General features: G+C 43.1%; 2 protein-coding genes across 7 annotated transcripts; one reads left to right on the forward strand and one right to left on the reverse strand.

The window, feature by feature from the left end:
• Positions 1-77: 77 nt before the first annotated feature.
• Positions 78-18800, reverse strand: lrfn5b (leucine rich repeat and fibronectin type III domain containing 5b). 6 transcript variants are annotated; one of them, XM_039599494.1, is made up of 9 exons: positions 18227-18548; positions 18004-18102; positions 17349-17475; positions 15568-15817; positions 7691-8606; positions 6727-6901; positions 3341-3674; positions 2092-2392; positions 78-1964 (listed from the first exon to the last, which is right to left on the reverse strand). In XM_039599494.1, coding segments are annotated over exons 4-9 (2418 nt in total). In that variant the 5' UTR covers positions 15570-15817; positions 17349-17475; positions 18004-18102; positions 18227-18548; the 3' UTR covers positions 78-1274. The 6 variants fall into 6 exon arrangements, with proteins under 6 accessions (XP_039455428.1, XP_039455431.1, XP_039455429.1 ...); XM_039599497.1 differs by lacking the exons at positions 18004-18102; positions 18227-18548 and adding an exon at positions 18678-18800; XM_039599495.1 differs by lacking the exon at positions 17349-17475 and having other exon boundaries at positions 18082-18102.
• LOC116332260 (methylmalonate-semialdehyde dehydrogenase [acylating], mitochondrial-like) lies at positions 18715-27531 on the forward strand. The gene is made up of 12 exons (XM_031755143.2): positions 18715-18897; positions 19209-19253; positions 21478-21552; positions 21988-22149; positions 22236-22314; positions 23195-23497; positions 23778-23899; positions 24604-24793; positions 24894-25075; positions 25677-25856; positions 26409-26507; positions 26644-27531. The coding sequence occupies exons 1-12, from the start codon at positions 18862-18864 to the stop codon at positions 26746-26748; spliced, it is 1578 nt and encodes a 525-aa protein (XP_031611003.1). The 5' UTR covers positions 18715-18861; the 3' UTR covers positions 26749-27531.
• The last annotated feature ends 71 nt before the right edge of the window (positions 27532-27602 follow it).

Consider the following 27602-nt stretch of genomic DNA (forward strand, 5'->3'; position numbering starts at 1 on the left):
ATTTTGTTCGGAAACAGGGCTCTAATTGCAGGGGAAGATGAACCAGAGAAGCTGAAAATGAGATAAATCTACCCCCTCCTTTTATTTTTGTGGTGTTTTTGGTTTTTAAATCACTGGTTTATTTATACTGGTAAACATCAAACAGAAACAACAGCAAAAAACCAAGAGCAGACGTCCTCCCAGTCACCGTTTCTCTTACATTTCATTTCATTTACAATGGTTGTCATCGGCATGACACGATCACTTCAGTAAGTTAGGGGGGAAAAACACAAACAAAGCAAAAACATGAAAATGAATCATTCCCCTGGATCCACGCGTAACATCCGATTACTTCCCGCACCTTGTCACGCTGTGGGTGTTGGCTCAATCGTCGCTCAAATCAGTCATGACAGGAATCCTATCAGAGTTGAGTCTTCGTGTAATTACGTGATAAAAATGTATCGATTCAAACCGGAGGGCAGTATTAGGCTGAGTCGACTTGTGCCACACACGCACACGCACACACAAACACACACACACACACACACACACACACACACACACACACACACACACACACACACACACACACACACACACACAAAGAAATGCTGCATTGTGCTGTGTCTGGGGGTGGGCTGGGTGGGGATGAAAAGATAGAGGGCTGTCAGTCTACTACATTCTTTTCCTACACCTCTGGGATGTAAAGCACATTCGTAATCTCTCCAAAACCACATCCAAAGTAATTAAGACATGTCACTGTCTGCAGAGCTGGAGACAAGAATCGTGTAGTCTACAGAGATTGTATCACTTTAAGTAACAGGCAATGAGATTGTTAAGTATAATAACCCCATCCCCTGTGTGATGCTTCTGTTATAATACAGTATTGTCCAGGTTACTGCATTCGATACCACATGAACACTTATGGTTGTACCGAGATATATAGTATCTCACACAACTAAAACATGTTTTGTTTTGTTTTGTACATGAAGTTCGATTTATACATTGTTGTGCCTTTCGTCAAAGTTTGATCAAACTCTGTTATAAAGAAGACTTTGATAGGTTATAAGGTAGAAAACAAATGTGAAACATTTCCCGTAAACCCTGTGTCGCCTGCCTTCTCCCAGATATACGAGAGAAGCCTACAGGTCCTTCAACAAAGAGCACAAAAGCTCCAAAACAACAACACAAAAAACAAAACAAAAAAACCCCATGGCATAAAATCCTGTCTGCTCACCACGGGCCACAAATCCAATCCAGCAATCCAAGAGAGCGCAGGTAGCAAAACTTCAAAATCATAAAGTGCTCTCCAGAAGCCACTCAGACCTCGAGAGCTTGTCCCTGGCCCGGCGAATGTTTGTTGTGCTCTCGAGCTGCGGCAGCTCTCCGCTCATTGACAAGCTGCGTTTGGAGCGCAGGCTGGCCCCGGTTTTTGGGTAGGCCATGTAGCAGCGCTCCGCGTACGAGTCTGCATTGAACGAGTGCCTGCGGTTCACCCTCATCCGTCCTGCGGGAACAGTCATGTATTGTGGAGCGACTTGATGGGGCCGCGGACCCCTGGGGACGGCAGTCCACTTGGTGGGCTGGCCCGGTACAGCGAGAGTGATGGCTTGGGCCGTTTTCACTTCCGACGAGTTATTCCGGTTCATGTTTTCGAGCTCGACATCTGCTTCAGCTCGGCGAGCCTCTGAGGGTTTTGTCGGAGCGGTCGAATGCTTGGGTCTCGGAGTGCCCGGGGAGGCTGGGTGCCAGCTGTGACTTCCAGCTGAGGTAGAGACCGTGCAGTCGGGGACAGACGGTTTCGTGGACGCCACCACGACAGGTGTTCGCTGCTTGGCTGGCTCCGAGGGAGGCAGGGCGACACGGAGGCAGTCCTTGTCATTCTTCTCTGGCCGCAGAACCTGTTTAGAGAGGGACTTGGGAATCCCACAACCCTGTAGCTGTCCATCACTGCTCAGTGACCTAATATCCCCCATCTCTAGCGCCTGACAGGAGACAGGGAGAAGGCGAGAGCGAGAGGAATGAAAGCAAATCTATGAGACACACATTTCAATACAGACAGAACCAATAAGGATTAAAAGAACAAAATGCGAGGAATCGTCGCCCACTGACCTTATCTGCATCCCCTTGGTTACACACCCGATAACGCACAATGAGGAAGATGATAAAAGCAAGCACAGAGGCCACGATAATCCCTCCAATGATAACCACAATGGTACCACCGAGAAACTGGGACTGCATGAAATGGCATCTCAGGTACTGCGGCTCAGTGGTGAAGTGGACGCAACCAATCACCCTGGTGGCGGTGAGCGAGGTCACCTGGTCGTCATAGATGGCCAACACGCACAAGTCGTAGTGCGTACCAGCCGCCAGGTTGTTTACTAAGATGCTCTTACTGGTCGGGGGTATCATCCTGTAAAAAAAAGGAGAAGAAGAAAAGGCTTTGTGACTGTTCCGACATACTTTAGATTAGAGAAGGCTGAATGAAAGGAGACAGAGCAAATCAGATTATCAGCCTTATTGTTTTGTAGGGATAAAAATGACATGACAATCATTTATCTCTCAGGGGGCTATTTACGATCTGTCTAGGCATAATCTTTTGTGACATTTGATTTATTCTCTCAAACATCATTACAGATAAAAGGTTGCATCGGTAGCTGGGGACACGCAGATCCCCCGTTTGTTCACAACATCAGGATTACGGGACGGGACACAACTCTTTAATGTCTCTTTAATTCTGTGGCCGCGGCTGATACACCATATGTGTTACTGACTTTGAAGTTCATTTAGGGAGAAAAAAAGGGTGGTGGTGGGGGGCAGTGGGCTATCTTGCGAAATGATCCTATCATATCACAGTGATTAGCACAAAATATGCGGTGAAAGGGTGCAGAGATGAAAGAATCCTGTGTACGCCAGTTCCTCAGATGGGCATGTGTGAAGCCTCTGATGCTTTTTTTGTAAAAACTGTGGAAGACTAGTCTTTCATCTTCCTATGAGTCCGCAGCTTAGTGCTGACATTCTGTTTTGATTTTGTTGATTAAGCATTATCAAGCCTTTGCACGTCGTAAATGACACACTCCAGCAAGGGGAGATTACGAGTCGAAGAATGAGAAGTCAGATACAGCGCATTAGTCTATCTTCCTGATAGGATTAATAGACGTCACAAATAATCGTGTTGACAGCCAGGTCCATTTCTTAATGACTAAACATCCAAAGTGATTTAGAGATTCAAAGAACACCGTGAAGGTAAAACAAGGGCCGTGGAATGCATGCATACGCTTAGATTCAGCTTTAAAGTTTGTTGGGCAGTAAGAAAAGGAGCTTTTTCTTCTAGAGCCTAACATTGTGCACATTTGCTCACCTGTATACCAATGAATCATCATACGTCCCATTATATTGGATCTGAAACATGCGGATTCCAGGAATACTCCTGTGGAAGTTGAACTTGACCAGGGCTGAGGTCGAGGTGGCCTCAGCAATTACTACTTTCTTCTCCTGGCTCGTCTTTGCATTCCCCAGAGGCACCCCTCCTGCCTCTGCCCCAGTCTTGGTCACTGTGGCGATATCTGATGAGCCGGGGTCACGTTCCTGCTCCTCGATTGTGTTATTGGTGATGTGAGGGAGTTTGGTAATGACCAGCTTTACTGCACTGTGGGCCTCTCCGGCTGGGTTGGAAGCCACACAGGTAAAGGAACCTGAAACAAAAACCAAACAGATTAACTTTCTGCCATCTTAAATTCATCACAATGTACAAATAAGCCCTGTGGGTCATAAATGTGTAATAGAGAGCTTGGCAAAGAACCAATTACATATATTATTAGTTCCAATTTCTTCAGTTGAATCTGTCAGAAAATGCCAATGATGATACTTATTTGTGCAACAACAACATCTACAAAAGATGAACAGTATCTGAAAGTCATGTCCTTAAGAAATAAAAGGAAAAAAATCAGCAAAGACCCATTAGATGCATCTGGATGTTCAGCTAATCCATCTACTGTCCAAGCCAATTCTGATACACTTCAGCGGAAATGTGACCGTCAAAAAGCCCTTCTTAAGAAAGGGAAACAGGAAGAAAAGTCTGAGGTATGCCAAATTACACAAGAACCGGACTGAAAGTCAGTGGCAACAGATCTTATGGAGTGCCAAATCCGAATATGTAAAATTTGGCTCAAATTTTGACAATATAGAGGAGGTCAGGAGGGAAGCACAACAGTGAGCATCTACAGCCATCTGTAAAGCATCTCTAAAACATGGTGGAGGCTCTGCATTTAGCCACTCTTGTGGATCTTCTAAACATTTGTGAATATATAAATGCTGAAAGGTACCCTAACATTTTGATCCATCATGCAATGCATAAGCCGGTGCAGTAAAAGCATAGCTAAACAGAAAAATACACACAATAGAACACTATCAGTCATGGATTGACCTCTCTGGAGCAAGAACCTCAACATTACAGAAGCAGTGTGAGATAATCAGAATAAAAGGGAAAAAACATCCAAAGAAGAGCTTTGAATGTCCTTCAAGAAGCCTGGAGAACTATTCATGAAGACTACTTAAAGAAATGATAAGAAGTCGCCTAAGAGAGTTCAGGCTGTGTTTAAGAATAAAGGTGACCATACCAAACATTGACTTTCAACTTTGTTACAATTGTACAAACTCTATTTGTTCCTCATATTCTGTATTTCCATATATAATTACACTTGCTTCACTAAGTCACTGCATCTATTTCCAATTTTCCTAACCAAATATAAAGAAATGAGGAGTGGCTCAAGACATTTGCACAGTACTGTATATTCTCTGGTGCACTGTGATCACTGTACCACTTCCTCGTCTGCTTGGTGTAACGGTTGTGCAGACAAATCAGAGTGGTCACAAACAAAGCACAGAGCCATGCATACTCTCTGTGTTTCTGAATTATACATTACTCTGACCTTAGAGGATCCTCCGGCTCTGCTGATGTGAATTATAAACCAGAATAAACTGAAATGAACTGAAATGGAGGTAGTGGGCTATTTTTCACCTGCCTTTTTGTCCATTCTTTCCATCCTGTACAAATTTATGTTTGACTACATTTGTTTTTTACTGACTTTGTGTGAAAATTTCTTTGGATACAAGGCAAAAACTGCAGTTTTTCAAATGGTCCCCTGAGGCTGACTCCAAAAGGCTAGTCAGTGATAAACTCCCATGCTGAAATGCGACTATTTCCAGCAAAAACACATCAAATAAGTTGAATTTTTAAAAAAACAAAGGTTACAAAAACAGTTTCAGTCCTTCTAATTGATTTCCCCATTGATGACAACTGTGCAGTTTTCAAATTGTGCATTTTTAGGGGTCAGTCTGTGCGGACAGATGGTTGCCAAGACAGGCGGATATAGCCAGTAGCTCTCTACGAGGCTTCACCGTAAACAATTTAAATCAGTGAACTGGACCAGACTTGATGTTTATGGCGTTGGTGCTTTTCACTGCATTCTTAATGCAAATATCTGACAAATAAAAGTGCTTTCTGTTTGCCTAATTGGACTAACAGATCGTCCAAGAAGTCTGTGCTCTCGTCTCTGCGAGTCAAATTCTGGTATTTCATTTTTATGTTACTTAGCACTAATTAGCAGATATGCGATCTGTGCAAAACACCCATCCAGTCTGTTCCTTCAACAGTAGCTTTTACTTAGCACCCCCCTCCCCTCTTATTTATGGTCACTTCTGGCTTCAGACTGGAAACATTGGAAAAACATCACCTAGCTCTCTCCAAAGGAAAACAAACTCAGCCGTCCAGCCCTTATAGACTAATTAATACAAAATATCTAATCTTTCTAGTGTTGTACTTGAAAAGCCTCTGCTTTGAATCAGGACAGTTCTAAGGACTACCTCGGGATAAGTAGCCACTGTGGAAGTCCTGAGCAACTAGATATCAAATTCCAAGTTTTTTACCTAAGCAGCACTAACAGAAACTCTAAAATGATGTAATAGTCAGCCAGCGGCTGGTAATACAGCGTCACCTCTTGCTGTGGTCTTTTATTTTTCTTTCTAATCCTGTTTCGGTCTCTGCACGTTCTGTCCACATAGCTTCACTGTGGTCGACGCCTCCTATCAAACTGATGAACATTGCTAGTGAAGATTTCTAACATTTCGCTTTGATGAGTCCAAATCACATCGTGTATCTTGTGTTGCACATAAGCTCAATACAGCCTGGACTCCACTATCAGTTCACCTCTCTGAGCTTTTGTGCCATTTTTAAGGCTAGCATGGGGAGGTCTGTGTTTCATGCCAAATGCTTCACCAGCTGGAGTTTATAATGGCAGTAGCTTTTGATACTTTTGCTTGTGTGTTTGATCAGTCAACACTTACATCTAGACTAGTCACACAGGACGCCCCGTCACTCCAACTTCTGTCAAAGCTAATGCAGAGACAGTACTTACACCGGCACAAGAAGCTTAAAAAAGGACCTTTAGCTTCGGCTGCTGGCGCTAGTGAACACGGATGTGTTTCAAGATGTTAGACACTGTTTCTGGAAAATTTCAAGTATCTTAAATGTTAATTGTTAACAAGTAAAAGTGTCAAAACACATTTCTTTGCAAACAGATGCCTATGACAGGAACTTTGCCACGAATCAGCATACAGGCACGTCTCCACACTCAAAATGTTATCACCCGGTGTAAATACTACAGCCTTCCATGCTTATGTGCAAGCAAACAACTAATTTCGCTCGGTCAACAACACAAAAGTCCAGTCACTGCAGTGTAAACAGACCGGAGTCCTTGACAGTGCTGATTAGGATGTCCAGCGTGCCGTCGGTGTGGACTACAGCCCTGGAGGAGTTGGACATAAGGCGTCCATCAGGTGCAATCCAGTGGATAATGGGGTCAGGGTCGCCCCTAGCCTTGCAGCGCAGAGTCACACTCTGACCCTCCAAAGCTCGCAGCTCCTGAGGCAAAGGGAGGAACAGGCAATCAGAGGGAGAGCTTCTTTTAACACCAATTAGATAACAACCCTGATCAAAACTGATAAACACAAATTACACACAGAAGTACTTTTGTGCTGCACGGTGTGGCTTAGATATTATTATTAATGCCGTTATTGATGATGCTGCGTTTCACAATCTCATTCCCTGTGAATGTAATCAGCAATTGATCATTGTCACGTTACTGAATTAACATTATTATAACGGGAAGATAATCAATGAGACAGTACATCGCAGTTCATACGCTTGAGTCCAAATATAAGTTAATTTTCTCTGCAATTATGCAAAATAGGTCTGCTGAATGTAAATGAGATGATATATCTGTAGTTCTTTGGCAAGGATTTGATCAGATAATTTTGTTTGGATGCATGAATCAAGGATTGAATCACTCCGAGCTTCCACTGTGTATTGAGAGCTGCACTGCGGCCCCATCCCCTAAACTGCAAATAGCTTTATTAAAACTAAAAACTGAAAATCTGACCAAAGAACTCCTCTAAAAACACCATCAGGTGCTGCAGTTTGATTTCATTTTTTAAGCACTTTATATTTTATGATCATTTGCAAGCTGAGTGGCCCAGATGAGTCCCACAACTCTTGTAAGAGTTCTCTGAATCACAAAGCTAATATTTGGTGTGACAGTCAAAGGCAGCAAATAGTGCAACCTTAACTAAGGCACAATCTGATGTGTGGCTCAGAGTGAAGCAGTACAGAGTATTACGTCTTAACGGTCCACAGCTTAACTTGAAGACGTACCTGAGAGTACCTGGTGATGAGAGGAGGCTCGCACAGGAACTCCTCTTCCGAAACAGTCCAGAAATAGCGTCCGGCGAGGTGTTGCGGTGAAGCACAGGTCTCCAGATCATCCTCCCTCTGCAACCTCCGCAGCCAAAGAAGCTCACAGTTACACCTCAGCGGGTTCCCCCCAAAGCTCAGTGCGAAAGATGTAGGCCCCATTTTCCCAGATGTTGCCAGGACCCCGGCTCTCTGGAAAATAGGATCAGGAGGAAGCTTCTGGAGCTTGTTGGAGGTCACATCCAATCGCTTAAGCTTCTGCAACCCAGAGAAGGTGCCCTCTGGGATGTAGCTGAGCATGTTGTGATCCAAATTGAGCGTATGGAGATTGGACATCCTCTGAATGGCCACCCAGGGGGCGCTTTCCAAGTTGTTGTAAGACAGGTCCAGCTCCTCCAGTGCTGTCAGGTCATTAAAGGCCCCGCTTTGGATGTGGGTGAGCTGGTTGTTGTTGAGGATGAGGTGGTGCAGCTTGGACATGCCGCTGAAGGTGTCGTTGTTGATGCGGGTAAGCCGGTTGCTGTCGAGGTGAAGGGCTCGTAGGTTCTCCAGATCTCTGAAGGCGTGAGGCGCGATGGAGCCAATAGTGTTCCGAGACAGAGTCAGATCCACCAGCTTGGTCATGTTTGCAAAGTCTTTGCGTTTGATGCTGGTTACAAAGTTATCCCCGAGACGCATCTCCACCGTGTGCCTGTCAATGTTAGGGGGCACAAACAGAAGCCCCTTTTTGTCACACAGTGTGGCCAAATTAGGGTTGAGCACCTGGCAGACGCAGCGTTTGGGACAGATTTGAACTTTGTGGGCCTTCACAGCCACACCGAGGACGATCAGATACACCAGGAGAGACTCCATTTGGCTTGTCATCAGGTTGATGCCCCTAAAAAATAAACGAAAGAGAGACAGAGATGATCAAACTGTTTGTGAAAACGGCACCGAGTGCAAACCCTGAGATCTATAATTCAAGCTGGGCAATCTCACATGAAAAAAAAAGATCTTCTTTTAAAAAAGGAAAGAAAAATGGGCGATTCAGCTCTGCAAAGTTAAAGATTTTCCACTAGGCTGCAAACACTATTACTGTCAGCTCATAGCTCTCGTTTTTATAGCGCAAAGTCTGAGCAAGAAGCTAAGCAAATCGATGCCTGAACAAACAATAAATGCTGCACCATTAGACATGAAACTAATTAGTCACCTGCCGACTTGAGAGTGAAACATCCCTGGTAGTCTTGTAAGATTTTTGTGACAGCTCTCCTTCTAAGCCCCTACTCCTCTGATCATACTTTTTTTTTATATATATGATAATGCCAGTCCTTTTATGTTTGTGTACAGAAGGATGAAAGTCTAGACTGGCAGTCCAGGGTCTCATCAGAGTTATCCTGATATCTCCCAGGATCATATCGCCAATAGGAAGGGATGATTGGGCCCTGTGCCTCAGCGAAGATGTGCTATGCCTTGTTATTGATTTTCTCTCTTCTCTCCCTGATGCTGCTCTTACTTATGACACAGCTGAGATGTGGGGGGAATAAGGAGGGATCCATTTGATGCATCCTGAGACATTGTCAGGGATATACCGTCTCATAAAAGTAAGACTTTGGAGATCAGATGTACCAGAGCAAGAGCGACAGTAGTCGAGATTATATTTAGAACTCATTTTTTTTCTTTTTTCTTTGGTCGAACATGCAATATTCAGCCCTCTAGGTGTCCAATTACAACACACAGAAAGGGACACCAATCAAATCAAACACACAGAACAAGAGATCCAATCCCACAACCTGGGTGAAAATCCAAAGGCCGACCTTTAAATACCGAAGAGAACGGCTGATTTATGATTACAGCTTCCTGTGGTTTGCCGGTAATGCCTCTATTGTCCGTTTTGGGACTCGAAGAGTGTGCAGAAGAAAAATAAACACTTAAAAAGAAAAATCCAGCCCTAGCAGAGAGGCCTGTCAACTGAGTGCCTTCATGCTTCAAAAGATTCTGTTGCACTGGAGCGGTGACACACAACTCCCGGTGTAATAACCTTGACAGAGTGAGAATGAAGAAAATATCATAGAGTAAAGAAAACAGCAGACAGGCAGGTGTGATACCCTGCCATGCGAGGGCATGCGGTGCCTGACAGCTGGGTAAAACGTATTACAGCCCTAACGAGGAGGCAGGAACCATTCCTTTTAAAATGGGCCATAATAGGAAGGGGAGGAATGATATTGTTGGAGACAGAGAGAGAGAGAGAGCACGCTGGGTATGACATTTTCATGAATGCTGCTGATGAAGCAGCGGAGAATAAATGTCTTTTCCTGACCCATTTTTACACGGGACAACTTTACCAAATCCCACAAGATGTGTGCGGGGAGCCGCGGTGCACCGATCTGAGCTGGTGAGAAATGGACCGTGGGATCATTATTTAATGTTGTCATGACTCTCTTTAAAGAGAGCAGATGACTTCACCGTGAAGCAGTGCTGCAAAGCCGTGTGTAGTGCTTTCCAAGTATGCGTGCGGACTATCTACTTTTTATGTGCGCGCACGAGCGTGAGAGGACAGCCTGCCTAAGTGTGTTCACGTTGGTGTGCCAACCACCTTCTGCTCTGACTCTGAATGGTACGGCCTCTGGTTGTGCAATGAGGCAGAGAGGACCTGCTACTTCCAGACTCGAATGGCGCTGAAGACACGATATTGATTCACTCTGTGGAGATGAGGCTTCTTCTTTCTTTTTTTTTTTTCATGGCTGAAAACTCAGCCAAACGTGAAGAGAATGGTTGCAACAGTAATCTCTACAAAATTTGTTCTGTGAGGACAAAAGGACAGCCGCTCGCTGCTTAGATGGGCCAGGAAATATCTCTTACTGTCTCCTCAATTTGCATTTAATTACTGGTCTTCCACAGAGATTTGCATAACAGGTTGCACTCATCAGGTACATGAACAAATAAGTAGATGATCAATCAATGTATTCATCAATCACGCACTTCATCTTCAAATGTCAACCTCCCCCCCAAAACCTCCCAGAAAATCATTATCCACTAGGTCGGCCTGTTCATTATAGTGGAGCGACTTGGGAGGGCCACAAATAAACAAGAAAACAGATAATCTAGTGATGCATTAACCATAATCTCCTTCTTAGTCAATCAAGTGTTCGTTTACTACCTCCGAGCAGGTCTTTTCACCCTTGGAGAACAGAACAGACTGACAGCACACTCCCACACATACGCACACACACCAGTGGGTGGATTTGTGCCTAATAGAGCCAGATCACTACACAACAACCCCCCTTCCTCATCCCCAGCTATAGAGACACATTCATGTGCTGCAGCAGCAGCAGCAGCAGCAGCAGCAGTAGCAGTTAACAGTAGGAGAGGGTATCTATAGCCTCCCTGGGGTAGCATTGGCCAAGAAAAACCTTATGCAGCATGCTGCATGCCAATCCGGCCGGTGAGGTCATGGGGGATATGTTTTCAGATGGTCTAACTTATGCTGGAGCTCATGTGAGAAAGCCTCTGCAATCCGCGTCTGGGCAGGAAATCAGGGAAAGCATCCCTGCGAGGAGGGGAAGATAATGAGATGAAGTCTGCCAGCGTCTCCACGCAGGTCGGCACAACGGCAGCGGCGGCGGTGGCATCTCGGGAGAGTCTCACCTGAGTTAGCCGGTGGGAGGTGGTGAGGGGTGGAGAGGCCGGACATTTGCTACACTGCCAAATACATATATATATATATATATATATATATATATATATATATATATAAGCTGTGTTGTGTCAAGGAGGTAAACTGATGCTGCAACGTGACGGTAAAACGGTATCGACAAAACAGTGAAACAGCTCCTCATCCTGCCTGCTTTTATGAGAGCAAATGGAGCCGCAGCATCTGCTGAAGTGGATCATATTTGGACTGAGCTGGTAGAAATTCTATTTTGTCGGGTAAACGCTTGTGTAGCTCAGAGCAGCAGACCAAACATTGATGCTACGAAGGACCATCGAACTCACTAACACATGTGAATGTGGCCATGTGCTGTGACACCCTGTCTTCCTTTCGTTTTTCTTTTTTTTCCTACAGAGTCTGCAAATGTTAGAACGTGATAGCTCTTTGGGTGACAGCCTTGATGCCATGGCAACACAGCAAACGTCAGTTTTAGGGTGAGATGTAATCAGTGGCTGATTTTTTTTCTTCTTCAGATAACCTAATATTATTTAGAACAAAGAGTCCTCTCTGAAGGAAAAGGACCTTGACAACTCTTTTGCTTGAAGGCCAGAGCAGACCCACTGTAGCATTTCTGATGAGGAGATTGTGCACTCAGCTAATTCTGGATTGAATTGGATTTTTTTTCCCAGTCTTGCACGTAATAAAAGCCAAAATGACTTGATGGGGAAATCTGACGCAGATTAAATGATTTCTCAGCCCGTGAGTGCATGTCTATCCATCCACATGCGTGCCAGACGGACGGCATACTAAGCAGACCCCGCTGCATCAACAGAAGTGCAGTTCATCAGCATTTACATCGCCTTCTTGTAATTTTTCCCCCTTCATCACAAGAAATTCACCTTGATACACTAGACACCTCGTGACCGGGGCGTATAAGCACTTTGCATATTCTTCTTTGAGCATTTCACTGAAGCAGGTGACAGATTTTAAATTCTGATCACCGATTTGTGATCTTAATTCTTGCACCGTTGCGACGTGCCCTGAAGTGATGGGCTTATGACCTGGGATTGTCTTCTGGTAGACAGGGAACGCAGAATCCTCAAACACTAAGTCTGAATATCAATGTGGCCTCCTCAAGTTGAATATTCTGCATGATACATACCAGCAGGTGTGCAGATACTTACATCTGTCAGTTCCAAAGTGAATTTCGGGTAAAGGAAGTGCAAAAACACTTCTATTGGTGACAGCACGACTCCCTCATGTTATCATTTACATGTGTGTGAGGGGAAGGGGGGGCAGCCATCAGCCACAATGAGATCTCTGCACCTTCTGACTCATTTTCCTTCTTTCAAAGACCCCCAGGATACTAGATTTCTACCTCATGTAGCAGCACTAGCCAAATTGTCTTTTTTTTTTTTTTTAAAAAAAGCTTAATAATGCATAAATCTCCTTTACCTTATTAAGTTGTGCAACCATAAGGCATCTCTCACATACTACACATTTTAAGCAGGTGTGCAAGTTTGTGTGAGCCATATCTCAGTTTCAGATCTGAATGCAAGCACTTCTCCAGTGGGGGAAAAAAGCTACACAAAACCCAATTTGTGGGGAGAAAAATTTGGGTCAGTGAGTATGGAGCTGGTCTGCAGAAAAGCCCGGGTGTTGAGGAACCACACATCACTCCTCCTCCGTCAGTGAAAGGAAGCAGCACATAAGCACCAACATTTGAGTGCATTCACAGAGCACAGAGAGCAAATAGAAGCAGCAAAATGAGGCGTGGGCCTTGTTTCACTGGTGTAGCAGTTACAATAATGTCTCGGGTACTCATGGATAATAAGATACGTGATAACTAACACTCCTCACTAGACAGGACCATTATACCTCATCCTTTATAAAAAAAATCACTAGGACCATTTCCCCCACACCACCACCACCTCCTCATCCCACAGACTTATGATCCTGTTATCAGTTTCGGCTCATTTAGACTTTATCACAGCTTAATTACTGATGAGGAATTTGCATATCAATTATGGGTTTGACCAGAGCACACCAGAGACAAATCTCTCTAAAACACACAAGAAAACACAAAACACATGCAATAAATCAGCCTTTTCCTGCACATGAATCACAGCCACCACGGCCATTATTCTCAGTTTCACCTGTATCAGAGGGGAGGAAAATAGCAGCACCGAACACATACAAGTGGATGCTAAAAATAATTTTCTTTATAAAATGTTCCTCGGCGTGTGAGGAGATTTTTTTTGACCTTGCGGTACAGGTCCTGGGCTGGTGGGGTTACAGCCACAACCCATGTCACAAGGGAAAATCTGAGCGCATTCAGACGAGTCCTAAGAGAACTACTTCAAGTCAATATTTCGCTTCTTGAAAGACAGACTCCGCAAAAGAGTTCAGAGGCTCCAATTCACACCAAAGGCAGCCTGTAAAATACTGATTTTTATTATTTTACCTTGTAGCTGAAACATGGAGCCAAGTCACAGGAGGGTGGGTTTGAGCTTATTTCCTCCCAAGGGGGCTGGCGGCATACTGAGAGTGGCTTGCCTTAAAAAAATGTGCCGCCTGGAGATAATTCAGGTGTCCCGAAACACGCGTCTTGGTTCCTACAGCATGTGACGGCCTGCGAAACCAGCGATGCCCTTCAAGAAATCCATAACCAACAGATAAAGGACGGCTCCTTTGCGATCCTGTGTAAGCGGTAAAATGTTACTCTAATTCCCCCTATCGAAAAAAAGGACTAGAGCACAGGCAAACCCCCCAAACAAACAGGAAAAAAAACCCACACACAAGCTGAAGGGTCCCGGCGTGGCTCTGAGGCTGCAGCTGTGTAGGGATCGTCTCTACTGCGCATCCGCCTGGATGCAGCTCCAGAAGAGAAAACGCCTCTATAGCTTTGTAGCGACGGGCAGCTTTAACGTCTACAGCAGCGCTGTGAGCGACTGCTGCTGCCGCTACTGTGCTCAATCCGGCCAGATGTTCGTATCGCTTTCACGGGCTTTCGCCGGCGACGCAGGGTTCAGTGTGAGTTAATCCAGATTGACTGAAGGGTTGCTGCCGTAATATATCCCCTCCCCTTCCCCTTCCCCTCCTTACTGCCCCCGGACTACTGTCAACCACCGACCCGGCTCCATTTCTGACCAGAGGTGTTGTGCTCGGAATGGTAATCGGTGCGCTCTGAGCTGCACAGAGACCATTTGTGTGCACAGACAGATGCAGTGCCTCCCAGCCTATCTCACAGGCAGGCATCATCATTTATTCATGGAGACTGAACTCTGCTGCACGAACGTTGAGTCGATTGAGCTTATGATATTCTCTAAGAATTCAATTTGATTAAATGAAGAAGAAAAAAATATGGGGCTGAGATGCTGATGCAGATTCAGACATGCAGGACATGAAGGCTAAGTAAGCCAGGCAACAACAAGTAGCCCGTAGGCTTAAACAAGACTGGTATTGAAAAATCCATCCATTCCCTTGGATCAAACCTCTGCTGCTGCAGGTGCTTCTAGTGGGTGAAAGCCAAAAATAGGCTATAGCTGAACAATGCTGCATGTATTACATAGATTATTGGCAAGAAAGTGTTGAGTTGGCTGAAAGAGAAAGGCCCGGCTCCCCCGTGGGTCTGCTTGGCGCTGGACCCATCCCTATCTGATGCATTGATCCTATGGCCTTTTGTGCAAGTTGGCAAAGTAGCCTATATGTGCACAAGTGTATTCAAGTGCAGCAGCACTGTAGTTTTCTTGGACTTGCTGGTTTTTGTTTTTTTTTTTGCTCCTGTAAGAACAGTGACCTATACCACCCCAGGGCCTTACAGCACTTTGAAATAGGTGTTTGTTGTCATCCAGAAGAATTACCCTGAGGATCTCTACTCTAGATCAATAACTCCATCCAGTTACAACACACCCACTTGAGATCAATATGAATAGCCTAAGTGGTTTAAGCATTCACTGTTATCCAGAACTGGAAGGGCATGAGCTTTTTGGACCACGTGTGTGTTTGTGCACGAACTGTACATGTATGAAAACATGTCACACTATGACTTTATTGTCTCAAGAGATTTGCAGAATCAATGCATCCTTGTGAGCATGATTTTTTTTTTAAACCAGCCACATCAAGAACATGTTAGCATTTTGCTGGTGGGAAGTGTTAATGTCAAGCTTGCATCATGAGCTCACAGTTGGTGATATGAAATGACACTGACATGTCTTAGGCTTTTTGTGATGGGCTCCTTTACTGTTGTGATTCAGACTTTCCTTCTTTGCTTTTCTTTCTTTCTTTCACCGGTGCATGTCCCTCAGGAACCGCTGGTATGTGAGGCTGTCCACCCGCTCGCTGGTCCGGCTCTTTTTCTCCAAAAACAGGCCCACGGTGTCCCGTGGAGGGTCAGCGATGCTGCGACTCCACAGGGTCTCTGTGATCCCCAGCAGCTCACGCACGCATGCAGAGATGACCTGCAGGGTACACAGCGGGATTTAAGAAAGCACGCAATATGTTTACATTATCTAACCTTATTTAATAAAGTTGTCCCACTGAGAGGGAGAGGAGAGTCTTGTATAACAGGGAGAAAGGTTACAGGGTTACACTCATAAAAACTGATGTATCAAATGACTTACGGGTTAAACCAAAAAATAATTATGACTTAACAGCTTCTTTGCTGAGACTATTTTTCTCCATACCCCTCATTATCAGTTTATGCTTCCTGGGAGTTTAGCAGAGTTGAATGGCACATTTAGCCAATTTAGTTATGACCCCAGAAATACAGATTAGAAAAAACAGTCACTGTAACTGTAAACAGCCTATATGTGATAGAGCTGATCTGAGTGTGTTTTCTGGCAGTGATGTTTACAGCACACGCTTTAATTGGATGTCGCGCTGCTCCGAGAAAAAAAAAGAAAGCCAAACATGTGCTGTTATTTTGTGCTGCTTCCAGTCAACTTGTAGTAGTGCATACTGCAGAGACTTCTAACACAACTGAAGGTGGTTATAACAGTTATTTTCAACACTGTTTTCTGGCTTTTTATGTGTTATATTGTCAAAGAAAGATATAACACCTTTATAACCTCCCACCACATCTTAAGGGGGATCAATTACACCTTTACCCATGTTTTAACCTATATAAAGGGGATAATATATGTATGAGTAATCCCTATGAACCTTTAGAGTGCTCTAGGCTTTTTCTGCTCTTGGCTCTGTACGATAGCAGTGGGACAGGATGTTCTCAGTATGGCCATCCGAGGCCTTAAATGATAGGAAAGATGGATGCAGTCACTGTGATGTCAACTAGAACATTTTCACCCTCATCATGTTGGTGTTTTGAAGCCAGCTGTGACTGGAGAGGGATTTGTTTGACTGAGAAACCAACTTATCACTGACAATTTGTCAGGCAACTTCCTTGAAAATCCTCCTTTCTTACTTTTACACAGAATCTTTTTTACAAACTGGATGTCATGGTTTATTCAAAATGACCTGAAACAAGGGACTGAGTCCTAAAACTCATCAGGAAAGAACTGATACATTCTATTTTCCCATAGACTTCTATACAACTAAAACCTTTTTTGAAGCTGCCCCCTTTTACTGGTCAATTGCTGGTCATTAAAATATATAAAATTAATTGCATTAAATAGTTCACTTTTTAGACTCAGAAGCTGTCTCAATCTTTGATACTATCTACACTCAATCAATCAGCCAATTAAGTGGCAGCAATTTAATGCATTTTAGGCATATAGACATGGTAAAGATGACCTGCAGAAGTTCAAGCTGAGCGTGGTTGTTGGTGCCAGAAGGGGTTGGTCTGACTTTTTCAGAAACTGCTGATCTAATGGGGTTTTTTTCTGGACAACCAGAGAATGGTCCAAAAAGCGAAAATGTTTTGCTGATATAAGAGGTCAGAGGAGAAGGGCCAGGCTGCTATGAAGCTATGAAGGTAACAGTAATACCAAACTCATTACAATAGGGAGCAGAAGAGCATCTCTAAATGCACACCATGTTGAACCTTGAAGCAGACTGGTTACAGCAGCAGAAGACCACACCAGGTGCCACTCCTGTCAGCTAGGACCAGGAAACTGAGGCTACAATTCCCATGGCATTACCAGAATAGGACAACAGAAAGCTGGAGGGGGGGAAACATAAGAAATATAAGTGTTAGGCAAACAGATCTGGCTTTCGAGCTAGGCAGCCCTACCCACTTGCTGCTCATACCATTTGTATATGAGTGCCAGCCATTCAGAGGAGGAAAGATGGCTGTTTCAGAGAGAGGGTGACCTTAAAGACTGTGCTAATACGCAGTATAATAAATACGAATTTGCGTAACCCGCGAATGCGTTAGAAGAATCTAACAATAAAATTATGGAGCGTTAACTTAGCATGACAGATCCCCTTTAAGTGATGTCTCACCAACCCTTTGTGTTTTTAAATGCAAAATCTGACTCTATTAAGCCAGATGTCAAATTTTAATACAAATTAGGGCAAGGTGATAAAAATGGCGTTGCTTATTTTAGCATCTCATATTACTTGTTAGGTTGAATGCAGTAGTACAAACACTGAGCAGTACTCATTCTGTTGAAACGCCCTTGAACACACGTTTGAAATGCTAAAAGCACTTCAGCCAACAACTAGAACTAATGCCTCTTTTTAATACCTGCATGTGTTTAAAATCTGTGACTCCCAGTCTTGGCAAGTAGATGCAATTCACGTAAATAAGCTTTCTTCCACTTACGAGGTTGTCGGTGAAACATGCCTGCGACAGAAACACGTGATAAAGTGAGAAGTTTAAGAAATGAACTGTTTTAATGGAGGCTAACAAGCTTCTTTTTTTCAGTTTTTCAATGTTGTCACTTAAGGTCAGGTCAGGTTTAACTTACTTTATATTGCGGAAATCCTAAAGACTCAATCCATCTCGCAACATCATGACAATCCCACTGTAGGAACTCCATGTTGCCTCTAAGCATGTTGCCATGGAAACTGTTACATGGCACTAGGTGTTAATAAGCGTTTACTTCGAAACATTTTTGTAAAATCACTTTTATTATTATTTTGTCCTAAGAAAGTGCCGGGCCTTGCATTTACGGCAAGGGACATCTTTAACACAGAAGTTTGAAAACTGTTTTTTCCTTATCCTTTTTTTTCCAGGATCAATCGACGACTTGACGGCTATGGCTTTGTTTTTCTCGCCACAGCCAATCAGTGTCTCGTAATTTAGGGCTGCTGGTATACCGCGCAGAACGATTGGCTTTTAAGTTAAGTATATCCCGCCCACACTGAAAGGAATCAGCGAATGGTTGCGCGCGCAGTTTTCGTTGATCCACAAATTACCCGCATTGGTTCTCCTCGTTCACATCCACACCAGGGAAAGGTTGTAGATCGGCGAAAAGCGCAGCTTTGTATCCACCGCTCTGCCCTCTGGAACGCTTCTCAAGCTCAAGTTCTCTTTGCACTCCGTCTCCTGGGTCGGTTGAAGGGCTTCGGAGCAGGAAAAAAAGGCACTGCACTCTCCACAATGGCGGCAATTCTCCGATCCCTTTTAAATAAGAAGGTAGAGTAAAATGATGAACGTGCAATATACAACTGTTTGTTTGGTTCAGTGTTTATGCACCAAACTCGGCTAACAACCTGCGCTGTTAGCTAGCAAAGTCACACGTTGTACACAGTCCACTCCTCCTTTTTGCAAGTACATGACAATATTAAGTGACTGTTTAGGTTGGTTAGCTAATAACATTTATTTATTTACATCACGTGGACAGATATGGTACGTCAGTGGATCATTCAGACGTAGCTCTTGTGAGACCTTGCACAGACAGTGATTTAAAAGCTCTAAATAATGGTCTGATATGTCATTTCTCACAGGCCCCCCTCCAGCTGGGTCGTATGTGCTACTCATCCTCCTCAGTGGTAAGAGCCATCACTCAGGACCTTTTATAGCTTAGCAGTGGTTTCGTGTTATGCGCTAAGGGCCGTCTCTTCTGATTGTCAGAAGAGTATGCTTGTTTACTTTTGTCAGATTGTGTTACAGCATGACATTTGTTTATAACAGAGTAATATTTTTGTTATTGGAAAAACATATCCTCATAATAACAAAGCAGCAGCACTCTTTGTGTGTGTGTGTGTGTGTGTGTGTGTGTGTGTGTGTGTGTGTGTGTGTGTGTGAGTGTGTGTGTGTGTGTATTTGGTGAAGTTTTTCTGATTGAATTAGCATAATTTCTAAATGATTTTATTTATCCTTTCGAAGGGAGTCTTGGCTAAGAAAGCACAGGATGTCATACTAAATTCCGAAGCCTTCCACCAAAACCTCAAAAGAGGCAATTCCTTTGCCCATTACAACAGAAATATTCATTTCTTTGATTATGTTTATTATGCATGTTCTGAATAATTTTTTGGCTAGTGTTTGAAATCTGAGTCTGAAGTATATCCATCACATCAAGTCCAAGACATCAGTTTTTACAGTTGTGTGCACTGAAGCTTTGAATATTAGCTTTTAAGACATCAATGTCAAATGGCCCATTAAAGGATACAGTCCACCCCATAGATGAAAATGAAAAGTGGGAAAACTGCAGAGAAGGAAGTTATAATTTTTAGAGTTTTAAATGTATTTTGCAGCAAGGAGCATTGTGTTGCAAGTCATCATTAACAATATATCACTTCAGGAGAGTGGTTGGCCCGGTGTACATGGAAGTCAATATTTGATCACCTTTATTCTTTAACACAGACTGAACTCTCTTAGGCAGCTTTCTTGTAATTTCTTTAAGTAGTCTTCAGGAATACTTCTCTAGGCTTCTTGAATGACATCAATGCTCTTCTTTGGATGTTGGCTGCCTTTTATTCGGTTCTCTGTCAAGATGATCCCACACTGCTTCAATAATGCTGAGGTCGGGCTCTGGGGAGGCCAGTCCATGACTGATGGTGTTCCATTGTGTGTAGGTGTGTGTTTGTGGGCTTTTTCTTCTTAACTTTTCTAACTTTTACTACATCGGCAGTGTATATGGGATCATTGTCATGCTGAAAAATGAAGCTTTTGCCAATCCCAAGCTTTCCAGTGTTGAATAGTGGAACAAACCCTGATGGTATTTTTCCTGTTTCTTAAGGACATGACCTTCAGATACTGTTCATCTACTGTTGTAGATAATGTTTAGACCTGCCACTTCTTCTTTTGTCTTCCAGTTGTTGAGTTTCCTCAATTTTTTTCAAGGGAACAGTGCACAACATGCCAAGATATGATAAGTTTTTTTCTAATGGCTCTTTAAGAATCACCTTGTAGGTGCAAAAATAGTATTTGATGCCAGTTTTTAGCATTTTTTCATTGACTCAGCTACAGAAGTAGGAACAAATTATGTGTTTTTGTAACAGGCTACGAGTAACAAAATGCCTTAACAATTTACAAAAATGTTATTTAAAACTGGTGCTTGGTTTCCAAGCTGTCTGTTATGCGTAGACGCAACACCGTTTCATCCCTTGAACTAGGGGCCCTTTATCTGCTTGAGTGATTCATAGGTCAGTGTTAAGGGGCTTAATAAACACACAAACAAACAAAAAAACATTCTTCTGGAAGGACTGGACTCTACAAAGAAAAACTTTGTAAGAGTTTCCAAAAGCCCGGAGAACTATTGCTCAAGACTATTCTAAAAAAAATCGAATAAAATGAATAAATAAATAAATATGTCTCCTCGGTAGCAAAATATAAAGAAACAAGTGGCTCAGGACTCTTGCACATTTTATATATGTTAAAGTTTAATAGATTCCCGGTGTTCTTTTTTCTTTTTTTTTTGCTCAAACTGAAGCTGTCTATTTTTCTGTCAGTCGACTGCTGCAGTGCTAATGGATATAGACCTTGACTTTTCCAGTGCATACACACTGTATACTAAAAATCTATCTTGAGTTAGGAGGAGGAATGGGATTGGAACACGGGTAATGTAGCATGGAAGATGTACAGCTTTGCTTGGAAATGTCTGAGGCAAACTTAAATTAAACAATTCAAAATGAACCTGTAACACAGCTGAGTGCATGCAAAGTGAAGCAGAGCAAAATGCCTTGGAAAATAACTGCATATGTTGTGGTGATGAATGGATGTGATGGCGAATGATGCATCCAGATTGAATCATATGCTTCTTTGATCTTCTAGCCCACCACCAAGCTGTTCATCGATGGCAAGTTTGTCGAGTCCAACACGTCTGAGTGGCTTGACATCCACAACCCTGTAAGTATTCATAGATGAACTGTGCCCAACCTGCACACAGGCTGGAGTAATGCGATCTGGCTACAAGTATACAGTGTAAAATTTGTTGTAGTAACTTGTGAATATTGGATGGAATAAATAAGTCCTGATTTGTCAAATTTTAATAGCCTAATATGTAAAACGACAGAAATCTGAGCCCAGTCTATACAACCCGTCATGTTTTATATCCTCCAACAGACGAGCCCAGTGTTTAGCTTGTCAGATACTAGCCTCTAGCAAAACAGTGATGAGCGATTGTAGCATGAAAAGATATTCATCTCCTTCCACCGCATAAGGATAAAAAATAAATATTTCTTGTTATTAATATTAATGAAATGATGCACATGCAAATAATGACTTCCCCTGCTTTCAGTTTACTTGTCTGATTGTCTTTATGGACCGTGTCCTGTTCTGCAGGCCACTAATGAAGTGGTGGGACGTGTTCCTAAAGCTACACAGGAGGAGATGCTGGCAGCTGTGGACTCCTGCTCCAGAGCCTTTCGCTCCTGGTCCGAGACCTCCATCCTCAGCCGGCAGCAGATCTTCCTGCGCTACCAACAGCTCATCAAGGACAACATTGTAGGGAGATGGGTCACATATATGTCAAAATAATTTATTGATTTTGTTGAAATAATTCTCTCCAAATTCTTCTTCTAACATTTCAGAAAGAGCTGGCTAAGATCATCACTTTGGAACAGGGCAAAACTCTGGCTGATGCAGAGGGAGATGTATTTAGAGGACTGCGTAAGTAATGCATTGACTCAACTTTTAGTCTTCCTTTTAGTCTTTGGCGTCCTGATTAGATTAGTCCTGCTGTAGATACAGATGAGATCAAATTCCTCAAGTGAAGCGGTTTATACAACAGCCAGGGTAAAAGTTTGGGAGTTAAAGTCACACGCAGACACTCTATGCAAGAAGGGACATTGAGCTTTAATTTAAAAGTGGACAATAGTACTGGTTTGGCCATATTAGAGGCTTTAACTGCTTTTAATAAGGCTTTAGTTCTAAGAAGAAAAAGGCTGCAATGCTTTTGCAGCAGTACAATAATAAGTCCTGATGTTAAAGTGTGTTCCTGTCTTCTGTAAAACACTTTTCACACTGTGCTTTTAGTTGCACTCTATTTAAAGATAATTATGCAGCTTCCCTTGCTGAGGTGCACTCGTTCATTCTGGCAGCCTTGCATCAACAGGAATCATGTTTGGAAATTAAGGGCTGTGTGCGGTTGCAGACGAAGGAATTAATTTTTGTTTATTACAACACGCAGCTGCCAAGTAATTTTTTTTTCTTTCTTTTTTTTTGTTCTTGGTGTTGATCCCAGTTTCAGGGTGCCTAAATTATTCTGGCAGGCTAACTTTTCTATTATCAGCTGAAAGACAGGCTACATGTGCAGGTGCGCTGCAAGTACCGGGGCTAATGGTGCTTGAAATACTTACAAGTTTTATTACAGTTTTTTCATGGGAAATGGAGCTGGCAGGCTCTTTTTTTTTTTTAAATCTTAAGAGGCAAATGTGTAAATTTCAATAATGGACTCATCAGTTAACTGTGTATGTGTTATTTCAGATTGCTTATCTAGGCACTTTGTTATTGGCTGACTTCCTAAATCCTTTTCTTGCTCATTCCTCAGAGGTGGTTGAACACGCCTGCAGCATTACATCCCTCATGCTGGGGGAAACCTTACCCTCCATCACCAAGGACATGGACACCTACACCTACCGCCTGCCCATCGGAGTGTGTGCCGGCATCGCCCCTTTCAACTTCCCCGCCATGATACCTCTGTGGATGTTCCCTATCGGGATGGTGTGCGGCAACACCTACCTGATGAAGCCCTCTGAGCGAGTCCCAGGCTGCACCATGCTTTTGGCCAAAATGCTCCAGGATGCCGGGGCACCAGATGGTACACTCAACATAATCCATGGACAGCATGCAGGTGAGTGCGTAAGTAATTCCCTGCTCATTGAGGAGCTCACAGTCTGTGTGTGTCATAAACAATAGAGAAAGGTCCAAGGATGAGTCAAACATTAATCATATACCCTTCTGGCAATATGTAGATAAGATATTTCCATAATATGTGCAGCCTATATCTGTAAGTAATCTACAGGCGTTTGAAGCAGGAGAATTTGAATCTCCGTATCAGTGCTCATATATTGTGCCCTGAGGGTGTGACACAGAAGAACAGAAAAGACTGACTTTTTTCCTTGTTTGTGCAGCGGTAAACTTCATCTGTGACCACCCGGCCATCAAAGCCATCAGTTTTGTGGGCTCCAACCAGGCTGGAGAGTACATCTACGAGCGGGGCTCAAAGAATGGCAAGAGAGTGCAGTCCAACATGGTATTCACAGACCGAATATGCTCTTCTTACACTGGCAGTGTTTAGATGGCACATGGTGACAGTAAATAATGGGGCAAGAATCAGCTGCCTCTCCAGTCAGGTCTTTGTTCTTGGTTGGAGTCCAACTCTTAATTGCTTTGGACAGCAGCTGGCAGCTGTAGTCCTTGTCCTGCTCTGAAGCTGGGTGACTTTGGTGTAACAAGATATAAACCAGCTTCTTGTGCTGGTTAGAGTGGCGCTTGAGCATGTAGAGCGACGCCTGTGAATCAAGTCCTTGACTGACACAACAGCGGCAAAATAAGAGCAAAAAGCGCACCTAATAGTAAGTGTGCTGAAAAATTAACAATTATTTGCAAAAATAAAGAAATAGTTGGGTGGATTGCATATATGTTGGTCTTGAGCTGGTAAACATACCTGCCAGATCTCACCCATAGTAAGTCCATGTCTGGGAAATCCTGATGGAACTTATTTTTATTTATTTATTTATTTTTTAGACTATTTCTAGAAATTGTTATTACTAATATGAATGAAAATGGGTAGTGGTCTATCTCCTATAGCTGTTACCAAGATGGTGATTAAATCCTCTGATGTCAGTCACTGGGATTTGTAGCATGTGTGATTAGCGCTCTTATGTCTCTGTTTGATGTTCTGCACTCCGTTGGAGGGAAATCATACAGATTTCGTGTCCTACATATTGCATTTAGGGTGCCAAGAACCATGGTGTGGTGATGCCTGATGCCAACAAAGAGAACACCATCAACCAGCTAGTGGGCGCTGCTTTTGGAGCAGCTGGCCAGCGCTGCATGGCTCTCTCCACTGCTATTTTTGTTGGGGAGTCTCGTGAATGGCTTCCAGAGCTGGTGCAGCGCTCTAAATCGCTCCGCGTAAACTCAGGTAACTTGTTGTGTAACCGTATCACCATGAAAAATAAATAGATTACGTCAGTTGTCATGCATACTGCCATTTTTCTTAAACGTCAAAATGTGTGCTTTAGGTGATCAGCCTGGGGCAGATGTGGGTCCCTTGATCACCCCAGAAGCCAAAGCCAGGGTAGAGTCTCTGATCCAGAGTGGGGTTGATGAAGGTGCCAAGCTGCTGCTGGACGGGAGAAATGTTAAAGTCAAAGGATATGAAAATGGAAACTTTGTAGGACCTACCATCTTAGCTGGTGTTAAGGTGAGCTGAGAACTTTTAATTTGGGTCAGACGCTATTAAAGTAATGTTAAACTAAACTGTCTAGGCTAATTTCAAACTCTCTAGAATGTTTTAATGTGATAACTTTTATTTGTTTTTGGTAGGTGCTGTAATTATCTGAGGAAAAAATCAAATGAGCACTTCAATCAGTTCAGTGTCTTTGATTAGGGTTGTTGTAAATGAAACAAAATCAGTCCTCACCTATTTGAATGTGACCACAGATTTTGATTTTCCCCTCCTGCTAAGCACATCTTTAGAACAGACCTGTGTGAAAATTCTGATTTTTGGCTTTAAAAGTAGATTTAAAAATGCTTTTATTCCTAAACCTGAAAGTTTGAATCTTCAACAAGCAGCCCTCTCAGCATGAGAGTCTCCCCCCACCCTTTCTGGTTTCTGGTTATAAGTGTTGAGTGTCACACATAGCTGACCTTAAAATAGAAAGTAGCTGTAAGTGCTGTGAAATGCATATAAAGCACTTTTTCACCTTTCTTCCCCGACACAAACCTACTCGTGCTTTGTCCTGTTAAGAATTCCTTTGTTGAGTTTGAAGTCCTGATCGCGATCCCTCTGCTGTTCTTTTCAGCCCAACATGAAATGTTACAAAGAAGAGATCTTTGGACCGGTCCTTATTGTCCTGGAGGCCGACAGCCTGGACGAAGCCATTTCTTTAATCAACCGAAACCCTTACGGCAACGGCACGGCCATCTTTACCACCAATGGAGCCACAGCTCGCAAATACACACACGAGGTGGACGTCGGCCAGGTGGGAGACTTTAAAATATGAAGCTCTTTGTTTGCTGAAGATATAGTTTTCAAACAAGCGTGTAAACCGGCCACCTTTGTGGTATTTCAGGCCACGGTGAGTCACCTGTTTGAGCCTTGGATGAGTAAGCGGGTTTGCGTGGGAGGCGCTTTATTTCTGAAAAAGTAAAGCAGACATGTGAAGTGGGAATGTTTTTATTGGAGTGAAGTTGCTTTTACACTGCCAGCTGAAACTATGTCATATATTACCTGCCAATGCATTAAAACATGGACGAATCCCAAATCGTGTGGATTAGTGCAGCAGGAGCCAATTTGTAGTTCATTTTTGGACTTGCTGATAATTGGATGCTAGTCCAGTGGTGCTGATAGGCTTCTTAAATGTATATTCACGGGTCTGTTTTTATTGAAACTGTATGTTGATCTTGGATTTTAAACACCAGGCCTTTCTCCCTTTGTAAGCTGGCCAAATTAAACAGATCATGCTCCGATCCTTGTTGTATTTGCAGCCTGCAGTAGATTTGTGTCTTCATAATCCACACATGTATTTTTACAGATTGGTGTGAATGTGCCCATCCCCGTCCCGCTCCCCATGTTCTCCTTCACTGGCTCCAGAGGTTCATTCAGAGGAGATACCAACTTCTATGGCAAGCAGGTAAATAGCAGAAGTAGTTTATCATCCCCTCAGATCAACACAGTTCCCTCCACTGAAGTATTGAAAGAGCACAATGCAGACACTTTGTCATGTGCTAGATAACTCACTGACATATCTGTTATCGATTTACCACTAGGGCATCCAATTCTACACTCAGATCAAGACTGTTACGTCACAGTGGAAGGCTGAGGATGCCACTCTGACAAGCCCGGCTGTCACAATGCCAACCATGGGACGCTAAGCTAAACTGACAGTGCATCTAACCTTCAGAGACTTCTTACATGCCTTAAGAAGCCCAACGAGGGATTGAAAGTGGTTACGATATCTTTTGATTGGTCAAATGTTCATACTGAGGATTATTACTTAGTGACTGTGCAGCAAAGAAAACGAATGTCAGGATTTACAAAGTTAAAACAAATACCGGTCACAATTTACATCTTTAGAAGTGAAGATAAAAAATTGGACTTAATCAGGGATGCTGTGAATCTGTACATTGGTTTATTGTGTATTTTTTTTGAACCCATTTTTCTCCTCACTTCCTGTACAGAGCAGTGGGATCATGACTTCATAGTGGCTAGTCCTTTTTCATGATCCGTTGAGTGCTGTGAAAGCACAAAGATCAGCGATTCTGACGCTGAGTAGTTACAGCAAATGTCTTCCACTGTTATCCCCTGTGTGTTTCATTAGCTTCATCGGTTCAATATGTGAATAGACAAAAGCCTACATGAGAACATGGACACAGACATTTCCTCACTTCAGTGAAACTGACATAATGGTTTGAGCACTTGCTTTTTACATGATCAGTGTACCCTGCTGTATACTGTCCAATGCTGAGATTAGTGTGCGTGTCAAATTAAAGTTCACAGTTTTGTACTGTACTGTCATAGTATTGGTCATGGGTTTAATACATTTCATATCAGATATATTCTTTATTATTAACCAGTTTCATTTATAGTATGAAACTGTTAGTGCTGCAGTTACAGTGTGGCTACTTGACTGTTTGAATAAAGCCACTATAACAGGACTCCGTTGTGGTGTGATTTCTGTTGAAATAATTCTGGTTTTGTTCATGTAGTCATATAATAATGATGATAA

The sequence above is a fragment of the Oreochromis aureus genome, linkage group 15 (genome assembly GCF_013358895.1).
Source record: "Oreochromis aureus strain Israel breed Guangdong linkage group 15, ZZ_aureus, whole genome shotgun sequence".
Lineage (NCBI taxonomy): Eukaryota > Metazoa > Chordata > Actinopteri > Cichliformes > Cichlidae > Oreochromis > Oreochromis aureus.

Excerpts from the sequence above, each read along its gene's own strand:
- LOC116332260 (XM_031755143.2), top strand. The coding sequence starts at position 18,862 with ATGGCGGCAATTCTCCGATCCCTTTTAAATAAGAAG. Across the intron at positions 25,076-25,676 it reads CCATCTTAGCTGGTGTTAAG|CCCAACATGAAATGTTACAA; the intron begins GTGAGCTGAGAA and ends TGTTCTTTTCAG. Across the intron at positions 25,857-26,408 it reads ACGAGGTGGACGTCGGCCAG|ATTGGTGTGAATGTGCCCAT; the intron begins GTGGGAGACTTT and ends GTATTTTTACAG.
- lrfn5b (XM_039599497.1), bottom strand. Across the intron at positions 2,393-3,340 it reads GATGATTCATTGGTATACAG|GATGATACCCCCGACCAGTA; the intron begins GTGAGCAAATGT and ends TTTTTTTTACAG. Across the intron at positions 1,965-2,091 it reads ACCAAGGGGATGCAGATAAG|GCGCTAGAGATGGGGGATAT; the intron begins GTCAGTGGGCGA and ends GTCTCCTGTCAG.